The 16,535-nt window shown below is 49.2% G+C and overlaps 1 protein-coding gene across 2 annotated transcripts in view; it reads right to left on the bottom strand.

Moving 5' to 3' along the window:
* Nucleotides 1–16,535, bottom strand: part of LOC140455172 (suppressor APC domain-containing protein 2-like) — a 43,190-nt gene continuing 26,655 nt past the window's right edge. Inside the window, exons 3-6 of one of the 2 annotated variants that reach the window (XM_072549875.1) lie at nt 10,427–10,564; nt 8,398–8,499; nt 4,590–4,700; nt 1–512 (exon numbers count right to left, since the gene is read on the bottom strand). In XM_072549875.1, the coding sequence (XP_072405976.1) occupies nt 339–512; nt 4,590–4,700; nt 8,398–8,499; nt 10,427–10,564 (525 nt within the window). In that variant the 3' untranslated portion in view covers nt 1–338. The remainder of the gene's footprint in view (nt 513–4,589; nt 4,701–8,397; nt 8,500–10,426; nt 10,565–16,535) is intronic. The other variant, XM_072549876.1, reaches the window with a different exon arrangement.

Genomic DNA, 16,535 nt, shown 5'->3' with positions numbered 1-16,535 from the left:
TAGAAAGCATTGGCAATAATTTATATAAATAGAGAAATAAATAATCGCAGCCGTGAATAGACAGAAAGGATTATTGTATGACACGCTGGGGCGTCGCACAGAGCAAAGTTGTGAGGTAACGTCAATGATCCATTGGCTCTCTCTCTGAAAGAGCAAAGTCCACCCCAATGGTTCAGTCCTTGATTAAGAGCCTCTGTCTTTCACCTATTATCCTAACTAAATGTGCAGTGGAAACAGCAAACTCCTGGCCAGTTCCTCCTGGGATGCTGGAGTGTTGGAGCACTGTCCTCCGACTGGTGTCAGAGTTACCGTTGGGTAGTCCTGTCTGCAGGGGAGATTCATGGCTCCTCTTCACTTCCCCAGTGTGGAAAAGAACAGGGTGGGGGACTACGTGATGTCCCTGTCCTCGGGGTCAGTTGGGCGTGGGCTCCTCGATCCTCCATCAGCCGCTTGACCAGAGAAGCTTTCTCCTGCTCTAAGGTAACGACTCGTTCACGCTTCGATGACAGTTCCTGTAGGCCAGACACAGACATGAATGAACAGTGTGCTGTTTCACATTAAAACAGGAAGACAGTGGGGTGCTGTCAAGGGGCAGGGACTGCTGTCACGTGCTACAGTCAGAGAAACCACAGTGTCAGAAATCAGATGGAGCTTCAGCAATTGGACAGCATTTGTTAGCCAATCCTGACTGTGCTAAGATGGACCCTGGAAGACAGTGTGAGGTTATCACCTTTACAATTCTCATGTATCCATGCATGGAACCCTACTCCCTGCAGCTCAACAGAATACGTTCACCTGTTACACTTTTCTCAATGAGGAAAGGCCGATGGAGACAGCCAATCCTGCGGCAATGCTCTGACCAATCAACGTGCCTGGTTCGAGCTAACAGCTCCTGCTGCATCTCCATGCCAACGTGGCCCAACCAATCAGCCCTCTCCCCTCATGTTGCAGGTGACACTGTTTCCTCTCTAATGCCCCCTTTCTCCTGATTCAGTTCCTGGTGAGCTGGGGTCAGGGAGCTTCCTCCTTGTGCAATGTTTAAGATTGGTACTGCGAGCAATTCTTACAGCAATTGTGCAAGTGTCAGCCCAGCTTCAGCAGGTTTTTGCCCAACCCCCTCCTGTTATGGTTGTGGGGATGGGGCAGGACAATGATCTGAGGGTGTGTGGAATCAGCCATGATCCTATTGAATGGTGGACCATGCTCGAGGGGCCAAATGGCCTACTCCTGCTCCTAGTTCTTATGGTCTTATAGAGTCATAGAGCTGTACAGCACAGAAACAGACCCTTCGGTCCAACTCATCCATGTCGACCTAAATTAATCTAGTCCCATTTGCCTGCATTTGACCCATATCCCTCCAAACTCTTCCTATTCATATGCCCATCCAAATGCCTCTTAAATGCTGTAATTGTACCAGCCTCCACCACTTCCTCTGGTAGCTCATTCCACACACGTACCACCCTCTGTGTGAAAAAGCTGCCCCTTAGGTCTCTTTTATATCTTTCCCCTCTCACCCTTTCCCCTCTCTAGTTCTGGACTCCCCCACCCCAGGGGGAAAAGACTTTGTCTATTTATCCTATCTATGCCACTCATAATGTGTAAACTTCTGCGAGATCACCCCTCAGCCTCCGACGCTCCAGGGAAAACAGCCCCAGCCTATTCAGCCTCTCCCTGTCGCTCAAACCCTCCAACCCTGGCAACATCCTTGTAAATCTTTTCTGAACTTTTATACTAATAATAAAGAACAGTACAGCACAGGAACAGGCCCTTCGGCCCACCCAGATGACACCGACACGATGTGTTCTGAAACTAAAAACCTTTTGACTCTATGTAGTCTATAATCCCTCTATTCCCTGCCTAGTCATGTATCTGTCCAAATGCCGTTTAAACATTGCTATTGTATCAGCCTCTCCAGCACCTCCTCTGGTAGCACATTCCAGTCACTTACCACCCTCTGTGTAAAAAAACCTCACCTCCCACATCTCCTTCAGACTTACCCCCTCTCACCTTAAACCATGACCCCTACCTACTGTCATTTCTAAAAGACTCCAGCTATCCATTCTATCATTCTATCCTGGGAAAAAGACCCCAACTATCCATTCTATCATTCTATCCTGGGAAAAAGACCCCAACTATCCATTCTATCATTCTATCCTGGGAAAAAGACCCCAACTATCCATTCTATCATTCTATCCTGGGAAAAAGACTCCAACTATCCATTCTTACCCATGTCTCTCATAATTTTGGAAACTTCTATTAGACTGCCCCTCACCCTTCGACATTCAGGTGAATACAAACCAAGTTTGCCCAATCTCTTCTCATAGTTAATCCCCTCCAAACCAGGCAACATCCTGGCAAACTGTTTCCATACATGATCCAAAGCCTCCACATCCTTTTGGTAGTCTGGCAACCAGAACTGTACACAATGTTCCCAAAGGTGGCCTGACTAAAGCCCTCCTAACAGCTGCAACATGACTTGCCAATTTTTATGCTCCATGTCCTGACTGATGAAGAGAAGCATGCCACACACCTTATCCAATTGTGTTGCTACTTTCAGGGAACTGTGGACTGTATGGCTTTGAAAAGGTGGATGCTAGAAAATTGTTTCTGTTAGGCGAGGAGACTAGGACCCGTGGACACAGCCTTAGAATTAGAGGGGGTCATTTCAGAACGGAAATGCGGAGACATTTCTTCAGCCAGAGAGTGATGGGCCTGTGGAATTCATTGCCACGGAGTGCAGTGGAAGCCGGGACGCTAAATGTCTTCAAGGCCGAGATTGATAGGTTCTTGTTGTCTAGAGGAATTAAGGGCTACGGTGAGAACGCTGGCAAGTGGAGCTGAAATGCGCATCAGCCATGATTGAATGGCGGAGTGGACCCGATGGGCCGAATGGCCTTACTTCCACTCCTATGTCTTATGGTCTTATGGTCTTATGGTATGCTTAGATCCCTCTGTCTGTGTGAACCTACCCTGTCCCTCTCTACCCTCTTCCTCCTGAAATATGTATAAACCACCTTGGATTTACCTTAATCCTGTTTGCCAAAGACATTTCATGGACCCTTTTAGCATCCTAATTCCTTGTTCAAATTCTTTCCTGCTATCTTTGTCTTCATCAAGGGCTCCCTCTGTCTTCAGTTTCCTAAAGCTTACATATATCTTCTTTCCCTTTTTGACTAAGCTCTCAATTTCTCTTGTCATCCAAAGCTCCCAAATCTTGCCATCCATATCCTTCATTTACACAGGAACATGCTAATCAACTGGCCTTTAAAATATTCCCACATGCCAGATATGGATTCACCCTCAAACAGCTGGCCCCAGTCCACATTCCCCAGTTCCTGCCCGAAAACTGTGGTAGTTAACCTTCCCCAATTTCATACTTTTACCCGAGGACTACTCTTACCCTCATCCATAAGCCACTTAAAACTCACAGAATTATGGTCACTGCTCCCTAAGTGCTCCTCCACTGATACTTTGATAACTTGGCCTGGCTCATTCCCCTATATCAAGTGTAGTATTACCCCTTCCCTAGTTGGACTATTTGCATAATGCTGCAAGAGCCCCTCCTGGACACACAGAGCAAACTCCACCCCCACCCATTCAAGCCCCTGGCACTAAGGGAGTCCCAGTCAATATCAGAGAAGTTAAAATCACCCAGATCATACGACATAGGAGCACAGGATCAATGGCTGATAAGTTTCTCAACCCCATTCTCCCGTTTTCTCCCTGTAACCCTAGACTCCCTTGATACTCAGGAACCTATCTATCCCAGTCATAAATATACCCAATGACCTGGCCCCCACAGCCTTCTGTGGCAGTGAATCCCATTGATGTCCCACTCTCTGACTGAAGAAGTTTCTCCTTATCTCTGTTCTAAAAGGCCTTCCCTTTACTCTAAGACTGTGCCCTTGGGTCCTAGTCTCTCCTCGCAATAGAAACATCTTCCCAACATCCACTCTGTCCAGGCCATTCAGTATTCTGTACGTTTCAATTAGAATCCCCCTCATCCTTCTAAACTCAGAGTCCTCAAACATTCCTCATATGTTAAGATTTTCATTCCTGGGATCATTCTCGTGCAACTCCTCTGAACATGCTCAAAGGGCAATATATCCTTCCTGCGAGATGGGATCCAAAACTGCGTACAATGCTCCAAATGTGGTGTATAGAACCTCAGAAGTACACCCCTGCTTTTATATTCAGAACAACACTGTTTTATCTTTTTCCATAACCTGTCCACATACCTGCTCCTCTGTTATCCTCCCTCAGTTATGGAGATCCAAACAGCACACACAGCACTCCCAGGGTGGTCTCACCATAATTACAGCAAGACGCCCCTGCTTCTGTACATGAACAGTCTCGCTGGGAAGGCCAACAGCCCATTTCCCTTCTTCACCACCTGCTGTTCCTGCAATGTTTAGCCTCAGTGACTGGTACAGGGACACCAAGGTGTCATTGCACATCCCCCCTTCCCACCCACTCTTTCCCAATGCCATTCAGATAATAACCCGCCATCTTGTTTTTGCTACCAACATGGATAACCCCACATTGATCCACATCTGTCAGGCATATCCATGAACACCAGCGGGTCCTACCTTGGTCAACAGGTAGTTCTGTTCTTTCAGCGATCTGATTGGCTGTTGTTGGAATGATTCTGCTCCAAGGGGAGATCTGAAGCCATCGACCCGAGGGGCAGAGAATGGCACCTGCGAATGAGAAAGGGTGGAGGCTCAGAGCTCTCGACACTGGTGCAAGGGTCAAACCCGGGAAGGCACCCTCGCCCGAGGGTCACTGCGAAGGCTGGAGATGGAGACCTTTAGTGCGGGAGAGTCAGTCTGTCACACAAGGAGCTCCAGGTCAGCTCGGGCCGTCGGGCGTGTGAACCCAGATCCCCAGACTGGGCCCTTTGAACATCTCTGAGTCAGATTTTTGATCAAGAAGGCCGTGAGGGATAAGGGTATCCGACAAAGCTGAATTAAAGCAGGGGTGAGCAGACATCCCAGTTTGACAGGGACAGTATAGGTGTCTCATTAAGCATCCCGGGATCCCGGCAGGAAATTGATAAAAGGTCCATTCTGAGGCTCCTCTCTTTGAGCATCCTGCCAGGAGAGGATTTCAGGGCCAAGTCAGTTGGAAACACCTGCCAGGCCTTTGAAAGGCAGTGGGACGCGAGGAGGGTGTTGCAGTCAACAGTATCCTTTGATGTTGCAGGATGATGTGGCTCACTGGATTCATTCCAGAGATAAACTTCTGTGATATGAGGAGAGAAGGAACAGCTTGGGAGAATGACAGGGGATCTCACTTCTTGAATTATTCATTCATGGGATAGGGGTGTCACTGGCTGGCCAGCATTTATTGCCCATCCCTAATTGCCCAGAGGGCAGTTAAGAGTCAACCACATTGCAGTGGGTCTGGAGTCACATGTAGGCCAAACCAGCAGGTTTTTGTTGCCCAGAGAACACCAAGGAATCAGATGGGCTTTTCTGACCACCAATAATGTCAATGAGTTTTATTAGATTCCTTAACTCCACCCTTCTATTGAATAATGTTTTTCATGCCGTAGTGGGATTTGAACCCGGGTCCCTGGGTCTCTAGATTAATAGCATAGCAATAATTCCACTCAGCCATCACCTCCCTATGTCATCCGCAAAGGGGTTGACAAAGTAGAGGTACAGAAGATGTTTCCTCATGTGAAGCAATCTAGAATGAGAGGTCACCATTTTCCGATATGGGGGTAACAGATTTAAAACCGGGACGAGAAGGAAGTACATCTCCCTGGGGGTGGGGAACCTGTGGAATGCCTCCCCTCACAGAGTCCCACAGAACCCTCACAGCCTCAAAGTGGAAATAGACGTGCGGATGGAAATTAATCAACCTCTTCCCCCAGCATTGTTATCCCACACTGGCCCTTTCCACTGGAGGCTGTTCAGACCATGAGGTCTGAACCCAATGCTTACATCATTGCTGTTGGCTGAGAGCGATGACTTGGATCAAAGTTTGCTCGCTGAGTTGGAAGGTTCGTTTTCAGACATTTCGTCACCAAACTGGGTAACATCATTAGTGAGCCTCCAGATGAAGCACTGGTGGTATGGCCCGCTTTTTATTTATGTGTTTAGGTTTCCTTGGGTTGATGATGTCATTTCCTGTTCTTGGGAACCCTACAGCGGGCAAATTTATATCCAGAACCTCAACCTGAGCTGCAAATCTTTTCAAACCTCGCTAAGAGGTGACTCAGCCAGTCATTGAATGCAAAAGCCAACAAGTGGATAGGGAGGACCCTCAGGGGATGGGGGGTGGGGTGGACCTGGGGAATGGGTAAAAGACAGCAAGTGAATTCGCCGGTGGGATGTGGGCATCGTTGGCTGGGCCCTCCCCCAGCATTTATCGCCCTGCCCATAGTTGCTCCTTAAGAAGATGGTGGTGGGCTACCTTCTTTAACTGGTGCAGTCCGTGGACAGAGAGAGGAAATCTTCTACTCCCCACTGTGATTCGGAAGGAGGAATTACCTGTGTGCCGGGAAGGTCTGGACAGGATCTGGACGGCACTAGCTCCTTGTGGGCCTGGCCATTGACAGATCCCAGCAGCAGGGATGGGGAGTGGAGGGGGGGAGGGGGGAGTGGGGAGGGGGAATGATAGTTCCTAACCGCTTGCCTCTCTTCCACAGCGACTCTCACACCCGGGTGTCCTTGGAGAGGGAGCACTCCATTTTCATTTAGTTCCTTCCCTCCTTCCTCCCCTTCCCTCTCTTATACTTACAATGTGGGGATCTTTCACGGTGAACACTGGCAAGATGGTGACAGTTTAAAAAAAACATCCAGACGTGCAATGGAAACAAATAAAATGGAAAAAAAAGAAATATTGGGTTCGTTTATTTTCTGGAGAGAGGGAAATCTGACCTTCTTACCCAGTCTGGCCTACACGTGACTCCAGACCTACAGCAATGGGGGTGCCTCTTTGCCGCCCTGTGAGACATCTTTGCATTCCACCTGTTCACATGGTAGTCAGGGATGGGTAACAATTACTGGCCTTCCAGCCAGCCCGGAAGAGAAAGAATAATTTAGATTGAAATGACTCGCTTTTAAAGATCGGACAATCTGGCAGTAAAATATTCCGGCAAGGCTAGAGGTGGGTACCATTGGGTCAGGCTGGACATAATCTGGGAGTGGTCATCACTGGACTTTCTATCTTCAAGGGCCTGCTCCCCCAGGCTCCTGCCATTGGTTGGCCAACACGTCAATCATCACAGAGACCCCCCCCCCAACCAGACAGAGGGATACGGGCCAGGAGCAGGCAGGTGGGACTTGTTCAGTTTGGAATTCAATGTGGTCAGGATGGACTGGTTGGGCTGAAGGGTCTGTTTCTGTGCTGTATGACAGTAAAACATTCCAGTGTCTAAACCCAGTAGCCCTAGGAGAGTCCACAATCCGGATGGTGTTGAATGGGAGAGCAGACGTGGTGCTTTAGGGGTGTGAGAGGAGGTAAATTTGTCGGGCTCTTGCTCCTGTTGCTAATGACCCCAGCTTGACAGAGTCCTCTATTGGGGGGGGGGGGGGGGGGGGTGGAGGGACAAATTTCCTTCCCAAAAGAATGTCAACCAGATTAGTTTTACCCACAATCCCACAGTCTTTGTGATCACCCCCACCTTTTCAAAGATCGATTTCATCAACAGAGTTTTCAACTCTGAGGCTGCTCAGTTGAAACCTGAGTACGTTTCACCAGAGCAGGTGGTGACAAATACACTAACGGAGCCGTACTCCGTCATAAATGTGTGTATTACGTTGACTTTTATATCATTTGGGCATTTGGTTTTTAAAATAGGGGCAGATGGATTTTGGTTTCTGTTCTGTGATTGTTAAGTTGATTTTCGCAATAAAAAGGTCAGAAAGTAAATTTGGGAAAGTGACATAAAGGTGTCATTTCTGAAAGAACTTAAGAACCAGGAGCAGGAATGGGCCATTTGGCCCATCAAACCTGTTCCGCCATTCAACGAGATCATGGCTGATCTATTCATGGCCTCAGCTCCACTTATCCACCCTCTCACCGTGATGCTTAAGTCCTTTACTGTTCCAAAATCCATCTAGCTTCGCCTTGTAAGAACATAAGAAATAGGAATATGTGACTCAGCAAGTGCCAAGCCATAATCAGCTGAGATTATAACCGTGGTTACTGTCTGTAATCTCTTGTACCCTCAGTGAGAGTGAGACCTCTGAGGTGTGTTTCCATCCCTCCTACCAACTGAGGTTGGCAGTGAATGTGGCAACATCCCCTCTTCCTCTCCCAGCTCCATGCCCCCTCCCCGCTCCCCCACCAAACCCACACCGCCCCCCCCCCCCCCCCCCCCCGCCCATACCATCCCAATCTGAGGGAGGGTGGCCATTTCACACACCCTTGGCAGGGACTAACCTTTCCGGAGGAGCAAATCAGATCACCGAGGCAGTAGTTCACTTCCTGGATCTTGGCCAATAGGTGGCAGGCTCGGTCCTGGGCAGGCTCGGCAGGTTGGTCCTGGAACAGGAGGATAGCACAATGCAGCAAGTAGGCAGGGCAGGCTCTGAGGAGACTGGTGGGCCGGAAGCCCTCAGAGACAGAACAATCCCACCCTCAACTCTCTGAAAGCTCAGGGCAAAGACCTTTGAATACCTTCACATCAGGGGGAGACCAATTCTGAATAAGCAAAGATCTACTCGTATGCACTCAGAGGATGTGGGCGTCTCTAGCTGGGCCTGGCGTTTATTGCCCGCGTGCCTTGTTGCCCCTTGTGAAGGTGGGGTGAGCTGCGTTTCCTGCCCCTGACCCTAGTTGCCCCCCTTGAGAAGGTGGGGGTGAGCTGCATTTCCTGCCCCTGTCCCTAGTTGCCCCCTTGGAGAAGGTGGGGCTGAGCTGCATTTACTGCCCCTGTCCCTAGTTGCCCCCTTGGAGAAGGTGGGGCTGAGCTGCATTTACTGCCCCTGTCCCTAGTTGCCCCCTTGGAGAAGGTGGGGCTGAGCTGCATTTACTGCCCCTGTCCCTAGTTGCCCCCCCCCTTGAGAAGGTGGGGGTGAGCTGCATTTCCTGCCCCTGTCCCTAGTTGCCCCCCTTGAGAAGGTGGGGGTGAGCTGCATTTACTGCCCCTGTCCCTAGTTGCCCCCCTTGAGAAGGTGGGGGTGAGCTGCCGCCTTGAACTGCTGCAGTCCATGTGCTGTGGGTAGACCCACAATGTCCCTTAGGGAGGGAATTCCAGGATTGGGACCCAGCCCCACTGAAGGAACGGCCGATATATTTCCAAGTCGGGATGGGGAGGGGCTCGGAGGGGAACTTGCAGGGGGTGGGGTTCCCATGGACCTGCTGCCCCTTGTCCTTCTGGATGGAAGTGGCCGTGGGTTTGGAAGGGGCATTGTGTAATTCGGATGGATAAGAAGATGAATAGAATATTACACAAATGGTAAGAGTTTGGGAAGTAAGGTGTTCGGAGGGAACTAGGTGGCATGATTGATAAGTCACTGAGGATGAGCAGGTAGGTGCAACAAGCTAATAGGAACATTGGCCTTTATAACAAGAGGGTTTGTGTACAGGAGCAGTGAGGTCTTGCTTCCATTGTATTGGAGTTTGGTTCTTGGAGCACCCAGACCAGTTTGGACCTCCATACCTCAGTAAGGAACCTGTTACCGTGGAGGCTTCTGGGACAGTGGGACTGTCCTGTCAAGAGCACTCAGGCAAACTGGGCGTCTGGATCATTGAGGAATGGGAGATGATCTCACTGAAACGTACAAAATAGAAAGGGACGGGCAGGGACGATACTGGCAAGATATGTCCCCCCTGCTCAGGGAGTCGCGAACCGGGGAAACCAGTTAAAGCGTGACCGTACTGCCACGTAGGATCGCGAGGATGAGAATTTTGCTTCCTTACGCCAGGGTTGGTGCATTTTTGGAATCCTGTACCCCCAGACACTCAGTCTTTTGAGTATGGTCAAAGCACAGGGCTAATACATTGTCAGTGAACAATGTCGATGTAAGGGGACGGTGTGGGTACAAAGGCATTTGGTCAAAGAGGGCAGGTTGGATGGGCAGAATGGCCTACTTCTGTTCCAACATTTCTATCTCTATGAGGGGACCCAGTGGTGGAATGGGGTTGGGGGGAAGCTGGGAGGTGGACAGGGGAGCTACTGAGCACAAGGATCACAATGGGCTGGGAATTCCGAGCCAGAATTCCGGGCCTGGCTCCAACGTTGGGCTGGAATGCCGGGACACAGGCTGGATTTGCAAAAGCCAGCTAGGCTCAGTGCTGTGAGAGAGACACAGAAAGGGGCAAGCAGACAGACAGACAGAAGGAGAGACAGACAGAGAGAGAGAGAAAGAGAGAGGAGGCCGCTTGGCCCGGGTGGGACAGGAGCGGGGCATGGTTAGGGGTGCCCCTTCCCTCAGCTGCCCGGGCAGTCAGCCGTGCTAGGGCTCACCTTCTTTCCGACAGCCCTCCTAATGTGCCCCTGCCTCTGGTGCAGGGTGCGGATCTGCTGACGGTACCAGTCCCGTGCCCAATCTACCACCTCCAGGCCGTGCAAGAGGGTATCCCGTTGGCATTCTAGCTCCTTCAGCTGCAAGGAGATACAAAGGGGAGAGAAAAGCACTCAGTGCCAACTCTTTCGCTATAAAGCTCCATCCAGACGTCATCTGTGCGGGATTTGGAATTGGCATGCTTGTTATCAAATCCCTCTGCTGCCTGACTTCCTCCTTCTCTCTATGAACTTTTCCTGACCTTCAACCCCAAAGACTTTGTGGGCTCTCCCAGAGCAGCCCCCTGTGTGTCTCTGATTTTGATCACTTCCGTACGGCTTCCTGCAATCCCTTGCAACCCAAGCTCTGGAATCCCCACCCTAAATATCCCCCTTTTTAGGATGCTCCACCACACCAGCTCAATTGGAGAAGGTGGGACCCACTTCTATACATGTGAGGTCCACGTAAAGAGTGGTGCTGGTGTGTGTATGTGTGTGTGTGTGTGTGTGTGTGTGTGTGTGTGTGTGTGTGTGTGTGTGTGTGTGTGTGAGTGTGTGTGTGTCTGTGTATGTGTGTCTGTGTATGTGTGTCTGTGTGTGTGAGAGAGAGAGAGACTGTGTCGGCGTGTGTGTGTGTGTGTGTGTCTGTGTGTGTGTGTGTGTGTGTGTGTGAGTGTGTGTGTGTGTGTGTGTGTGAGTGTGTGTGTGTGTGTGTGTGTGTGTGTGTGTGAGTGTGTGTGTGTGTGTGAGTGTGTGTGTGTGTCTGTGTGTGTGAGACTGTGTCGGTGTGTGTGTGAGAGTGTGTGTGTGTGAGAGTGTGTGTGTGTGTGAGTGTGTGTGAGTGTGTGTGAGTGAGTGTGTGTGAGTGTGTGTGAGTGTGTGTGTGTGTGAGTGTGTGTGTGTGAGTGTGTGTGTGTCTGTGTGTGTGAGAGAGAGAGACTGTGTCGGCGTGTGTGTGTGTGTCTGTGTTTGTGTGAGTGTGTCTGTGTGTCTGAGACTGTGTCGGTGTGTGTGTGTGTGAGTGTGTGTCTTGTGTCTGTGTTTGTATGAGTGTGTGTGTGTCTGTGTGTGCGAGTGTGTGTGAGTGTGAGTGTGTTTGTGTGTTTGTGTGAATGTCTGTGTGTGTATCTGTGTTTGTGTGAGTATCTGTGTGTTTGTGTGTGTGTGTGTACGTTTGTGTGTGTGTGTTTGTGTGTCTGTGTATGCGTGTGTCTGTGTTTGTGTATCTGTTTGTGTGTGTGTGTGTCTGTGTTTGTGTGTGTGCGTTTGTGTGTGTGTCTGTGTGTGCGTCTGTGTGTGTGCGTCTATGTGTGTGTCTGTGTATTTGTGTGTTTGTGTTTGTGTGTGTGTGTCTGTGTGTGTGTGTGTCTGTGTTTGTGTGTCTGTATGTGTTGTGTGTGCGTCTGTGTGTGCATCTGTCTGTGTGTGTTTGTGTGTGTGTGCGTCTGTGTGTCTGTGTGTGTGTCTGTGTGTGTTTTTATGTGTGCGTCTATGTGTGTGTGTGTCAGTGTGTGTTTGTGTGTGTGTCTGTGTGTCTGTGTGTTTGTGTGTGAGCGTCTGTGTGTGTGTGTCAGTGTGTGTTTGTGTGTGCGTCTGTGTGTGTTTGTGTATGCGTCTGTGTTTGTGTGTGTGATTTTGTGTGTGCGTCTATGTGTGTGTCTGTGTGTGTTTGTGTGTGACTGTGCGTGACTGTGCGTGACTGTGCGTGACTGTGTGTGACTGTGTGTGACTGTGTGTGAGTCTGTGTGCGTGTCTGTGTGTGTGTGTATGTGTGTCTGTGTGTGTGTGTCTATGTGTGTGTTTGTGTGTGCATCTGTGTGTGTGTTTTTGTGTGACCATCTATGTGTGTCTGTGTGTGTGTTTTTGTGTGAGCGTCTGTGTGTGTGTTTTTGTGTGTGCGTCTATGTGTGTGTGTGTCAGTGTGTGTTTGTGTGTGTGTCTGTGTGTGTGTCTGTGTGTGAGTCTGTGTGTGTGTCTGTGTGTGAGTCTGTGTGTGAGTCTGTGTGCGCGTCTGTGTGCGCGTCTGTGTGCGCGTCTGTGTGCGCGTCTGTGTGTGTTTGTGTGTGTGTCTGTGTGTGTGTTTGTGTGTGTTTGTGTGTGCGTCTGTGTGTGTGTCTGTGTGTGTGTCTGTGTGTGTTTGTGTGTGCGTCTGTGTGTGTCTGTGTGTGTGTCTGTGTGTGTGTGTGTGTGTGTGTGTGTTTGTGTGTGTTTGTGTGTGTTTGTGTGTGTGTCTGTGTGTGTGTTTTTGTGTGACCGTCTATGTGTGTCTGTGTGTCTATGTGTGTGTTTTTGTGTGACCGTCTATGTGTGTCTGTGTGTGTGTTTGTGTGTGCGTTTGTGTGTATGTCTGTATGTGCGTCTGTGTGAGTCTGTGTGTGTGTCTGTGTGTGTGTCTGTGTGTGTGTGTATCTGAGTGTGTCTGTGTTTGTGTGTGTGTGTGTGTGTCTGTGTGTGCTTCTGTGTGTGTGTTTTTGTGTGTGCGTCTATGTGTGTGTGTGTCTGTGTGTTTATGTGTGCGTCTGTGTGTGGGTCTGTGTGTGTGCATCTATGTGTGTGTGTCTGTGTGTGTTTGTGTGTGACTGTGCGTGACTGTGCGTGACTGTGTGTGACTGTGTGTGACTGTGTGTGACTGTGTGTGAGTCTGTGTGCGTGTCTGTGTGTGTGTGTATGTGTGTCTGTGTGTGTGTGTCTATGTGTGTTTTTGTGTGAGCGTCTGTGTGTGTGTTTTTGTGTGTGCGTCTATGTGTGTGTGTGTCAGTGTGTGTTTGTGTGTGTGTCTGTGTGTGTGTCTCTGTGTGAGTCTGTGTGTGTGTCTGTGTGTGAGTCTGTGTGTGAGTCTGTGTGCGCGTCTGTGTGTGTTTGTGTGTGTGTCTGTGTGCGCGTCTGTGTGTGTTTGTGTGTGTGTCTGTGTGTGTTTGTGTGTGCGTCTGTGTGTGTGTCTGTGTGTGTGTCTGTGTGTGTTTGTGTGTGCGTCTGTGTGTGTGTCTGTGTGTGTGTGTCAGTGTGTGTCAGTGTGTGTCTGTGTGTGTCTGTGTGTGTGTGTTTGTGTGTGTTTGTGTGTGTGTCTGTGTGTGTCTGTGTGTGTGTTTTTGTGTGACCGTCTATGTGTGTCTGTGTGTCTATGTGTGTGTTTTTGTGTGAGCGTCTATGTGTGTGTGTGTGTCAGTGTGTGTGTCTGTGTGTTTGTGTGTGAGTCTGTGTGTGTGTGTCTGTGTGTGTGTCTGTGTGTGTTTGTGTGTGCGTTTGTGTGTATGTCTGTATGTGCGTCTGTGTGAGTTTGTGTGTGTGTCTGTGTGTGTGTCTGTGTGTGTGTGTATCTGAGTGTGTCTGTGTTTGTGTGTGTGTGTGTCTGTGTGTGCGAGTGTGTGTGAGTGTGTGTGTGTGTTTGTGTGAATGTCTGTGTGTGTATCTGTGTTTGCGTGTGTGTGCGTTTGTGTGTGTGTGTTTGTGTGTGTGTGTGTGTGTCTGTGTGTGCGTGTGTCTGTGTTTGTGTGTCTGTGTGTGCGTGTGTCTGTGTTTGTGTGTCTGTTTGTGTGTGTGCGTGTGTCTGTGTTTGTGTGTGTGTGCGTGTGTCTGTGTTTGTGTGTGTGTGTGTGTTTGTGTGTGTGTCTGTGTGTGTGCGTCTGTGCGTCTGTGTGTGTGCATCTGTGTGTGCGTGTCTGTGTTTGTGTTTGTGCCTTTGTGTTTGTGTGTGTGTCTGTGTGTGTGTTTGTGTGTGCGCATCTATGTGTGTTTCTGTGTATGTGTGTGTTTGTGTTTGTGTGTGTGTGTCTGTGTGTGCCTGTCTGTGTGTGCCTCTGTGTGTGCGTCTGTCTGTGCGTGTTTGTGTGTGTGTCTGTGTGTCTGTGTGTGTGTGCGTCTGTGTGTGCGTCTGTGTGTGTTTGTGTGTTTGTGTGTCTGTGTGTGTGTTTGTGTGTGCATCTGTGTGTCTGTGTGTGTGTTTTTATGTGTGCGTCTATGTGTGTGTGTGTCAGTGTGTGTTTGTGTGTGTGTCTGTGTGTGTGTCTGTATGTGTTTGTGTGTGCGTCTGTGTTTGTGTGTGTGATTTTGTGTGTGCGTCTATGTGTGTGCGTGTCTGTGTGTGTGTGTCTGTGCGTGTGTGTGTCTGTGTGTGTTTGTGTGTGCCCATCTATGTGTGTCTATGTGTGTGTTTTTGTGTGAGCGTCTGTGTGTGTTTTTGTGGGTGCGTCTATGTGTGTGTGTGTCAGTGTGTGTTTGTGTGTGTGTCTGTGTGTTTGTGTGTGAGTCTGTGTGCGCGTCTATGTGTGTTTGTGTGTGTCTGTGTGTGTGTCTGTGTGTGTGTCTGTGTGTGTGTCTGTGTGTGTTTGTGTGTGTGTGCGTCTGTGTGTGTGTCTGTGTTTGTGTGTGTGTCTGTGTGTGTCTGTGTGTGTCTCTGTGTGTCTCTGTGTGTGTCTGTGTGTGTCTCTGTGTGTCTCTGTGTGTCTCTGTGTGTCTGTGTGTGTGTGTGTGTGTGTGTGTGTGTGTATTTGTGTGTGCATCTGTGTGTGTCTGTGTTTGTGTGTGTGTCTGTGTGTGTGTCTGGGTGTGTGTCTGTGTGTGTTTTTGTGTGACCGTCTATGTGTGTCTGTGTGTCTATGTGTGTGTTTTTGTGTGAGCGTCTATGTGTGTGTGTGTCAGTGTGTGTTTGTGTGTGTGTCTGTGTGTTTGTATGTGAGTCTGTGTGTGTGTCTGTGTGTGTGTCTGTGTGTTTGGGTGTGCGTCTGTGTGTATGTCTGTGTTTGTGTGTGTGTCTGTGTGTTTGTGTGTGTCTATGTGTGTTTGTGTGTCAGTGTGTGTCTGTGTGTGTCTGTGTTTGCGTCTGTGTGTGTTTGTGTGTGCGTCTGTGTGTGTGTGTATCTGAGTGTGTCTGTGTTTGTGTGTGTGTGTCTGTGTTTGTGTGTGTGTCAGTGTGTGTGTGTTTGTGTGTCTGTATGTGTGTGTGTTTGTGTGTGCATCTGTGTGTGTCTGTGTGTGTTTGTGTTTGTGTGTGTGTTTGTGTATCTGTGTGTGTTTGTGTGTGTGTGTGCGCGTGTGTATGTCTGTGTGTGTGTGCGTGTGTGTGTGCGTCTGTGTGTGTGTGTCGGTGTGCGTCTGTGTTTGTGTTTGTGCCTTTGTGTTTGTGTGTGTGTCTGTGTGTGTGTGTTTGTGTGTGCGTCTATATGTGTGTCTGTGTATGTGTGTGTTTGTGTTTGTGTGTGTGTGTCTGTGTGTGTTTGTGTGTGCGTCTGTCTGTGTGTGTTTGTGTGTGTCTGTGTGTGTCTGTGTTTGTGTGTGTGTCTGTGTGTGTCTGTGTGTGCTTGCTTGTGCGTCTGTGTGTGTGTCTGTCTGTGTGTGTTTGTGTGTGCATCTGTGTGTGCGTCTGTCTGTGTGTTTGTGTGTGTGTCTGTGTTTGCATGTGTGTGTGTGTGCCTGTGTTTGTGTGTCTGTGTGTCTGTGTTTGCGCCTGTGTGTGCTTCTGTGTGTGCTTCTGTGTGTGTGTGTGTGTTTATGTGTGTGTGTGTTTGCGTGTCTGTGTGTGTCTGTGTGTGCGTCTATGTGTGTGTTTTTGTGTGTGCGTCTATGTGTGTGTGTGTCAGTGTGTGTTTGTGTGTGTGTTTGCGTGTCTGTGTGTGTCTGTGTGTGCGTCTATGTGTGTGTTTTTGTGTGTGCATCTATGTGTGTGTGTCTGTGTGTGTTTGTGTGTGACTGTGTGTGACTGTGAGTGACTGTGAGTGACTGTGTGTGTGTCTGTGTGTTTGTGTGTGTGTCTGTGTGACCGTCTATGTGTGTCTGTCTGTGTGTGTGTTTTTGTGTGAGCGTCTGTGTGTGTGTTTTTGTGTGTGCATCTATGTGTGTGTGTGTCAGTGTGTGTGTCTGTGTGTTTTTGTGTGAGTCTGTGTGCGCGTCTGTGTGTGTGTGTCTATGTGTGTTTGTGTGTGCATCTGTGTGTGTCTGTGTGTGTTTTTGTGTGCGTCTGTGTGTGTGTCTGTGTTTGTGTGTGTGTCTGTGTGTGTCTGTGTGTGTGTGTGTGTCTGTGTGTGTTTGTGTGTGTGTTTGTGTGTGCATCTGTGTGTGTGTCTGTGTGTGTGTGTAT

Source organism: Chiloscyllium punctatum, chromosome 30 (genome assembly GCF_047496795.1).
Source record: "Chiloscyllium punctatum isolate Juve2018m chromosome 30, sChiPun1.3, whole genome shotgun sequence".
In the NCBI taxonomy this organism is placed as follows: domain Eukaryota; kingdom Metazoa; phylum Chordata; class Chondrichthyes; order Orectolobiformes; family Hemiscylliidae; genus Chiloscyllium; species Chiloscyllium punctatum.
Note: the sequence above shows the minus strand (reverse complement) of the source record. Positions and strands in the feature narration are given on the sequence as shown.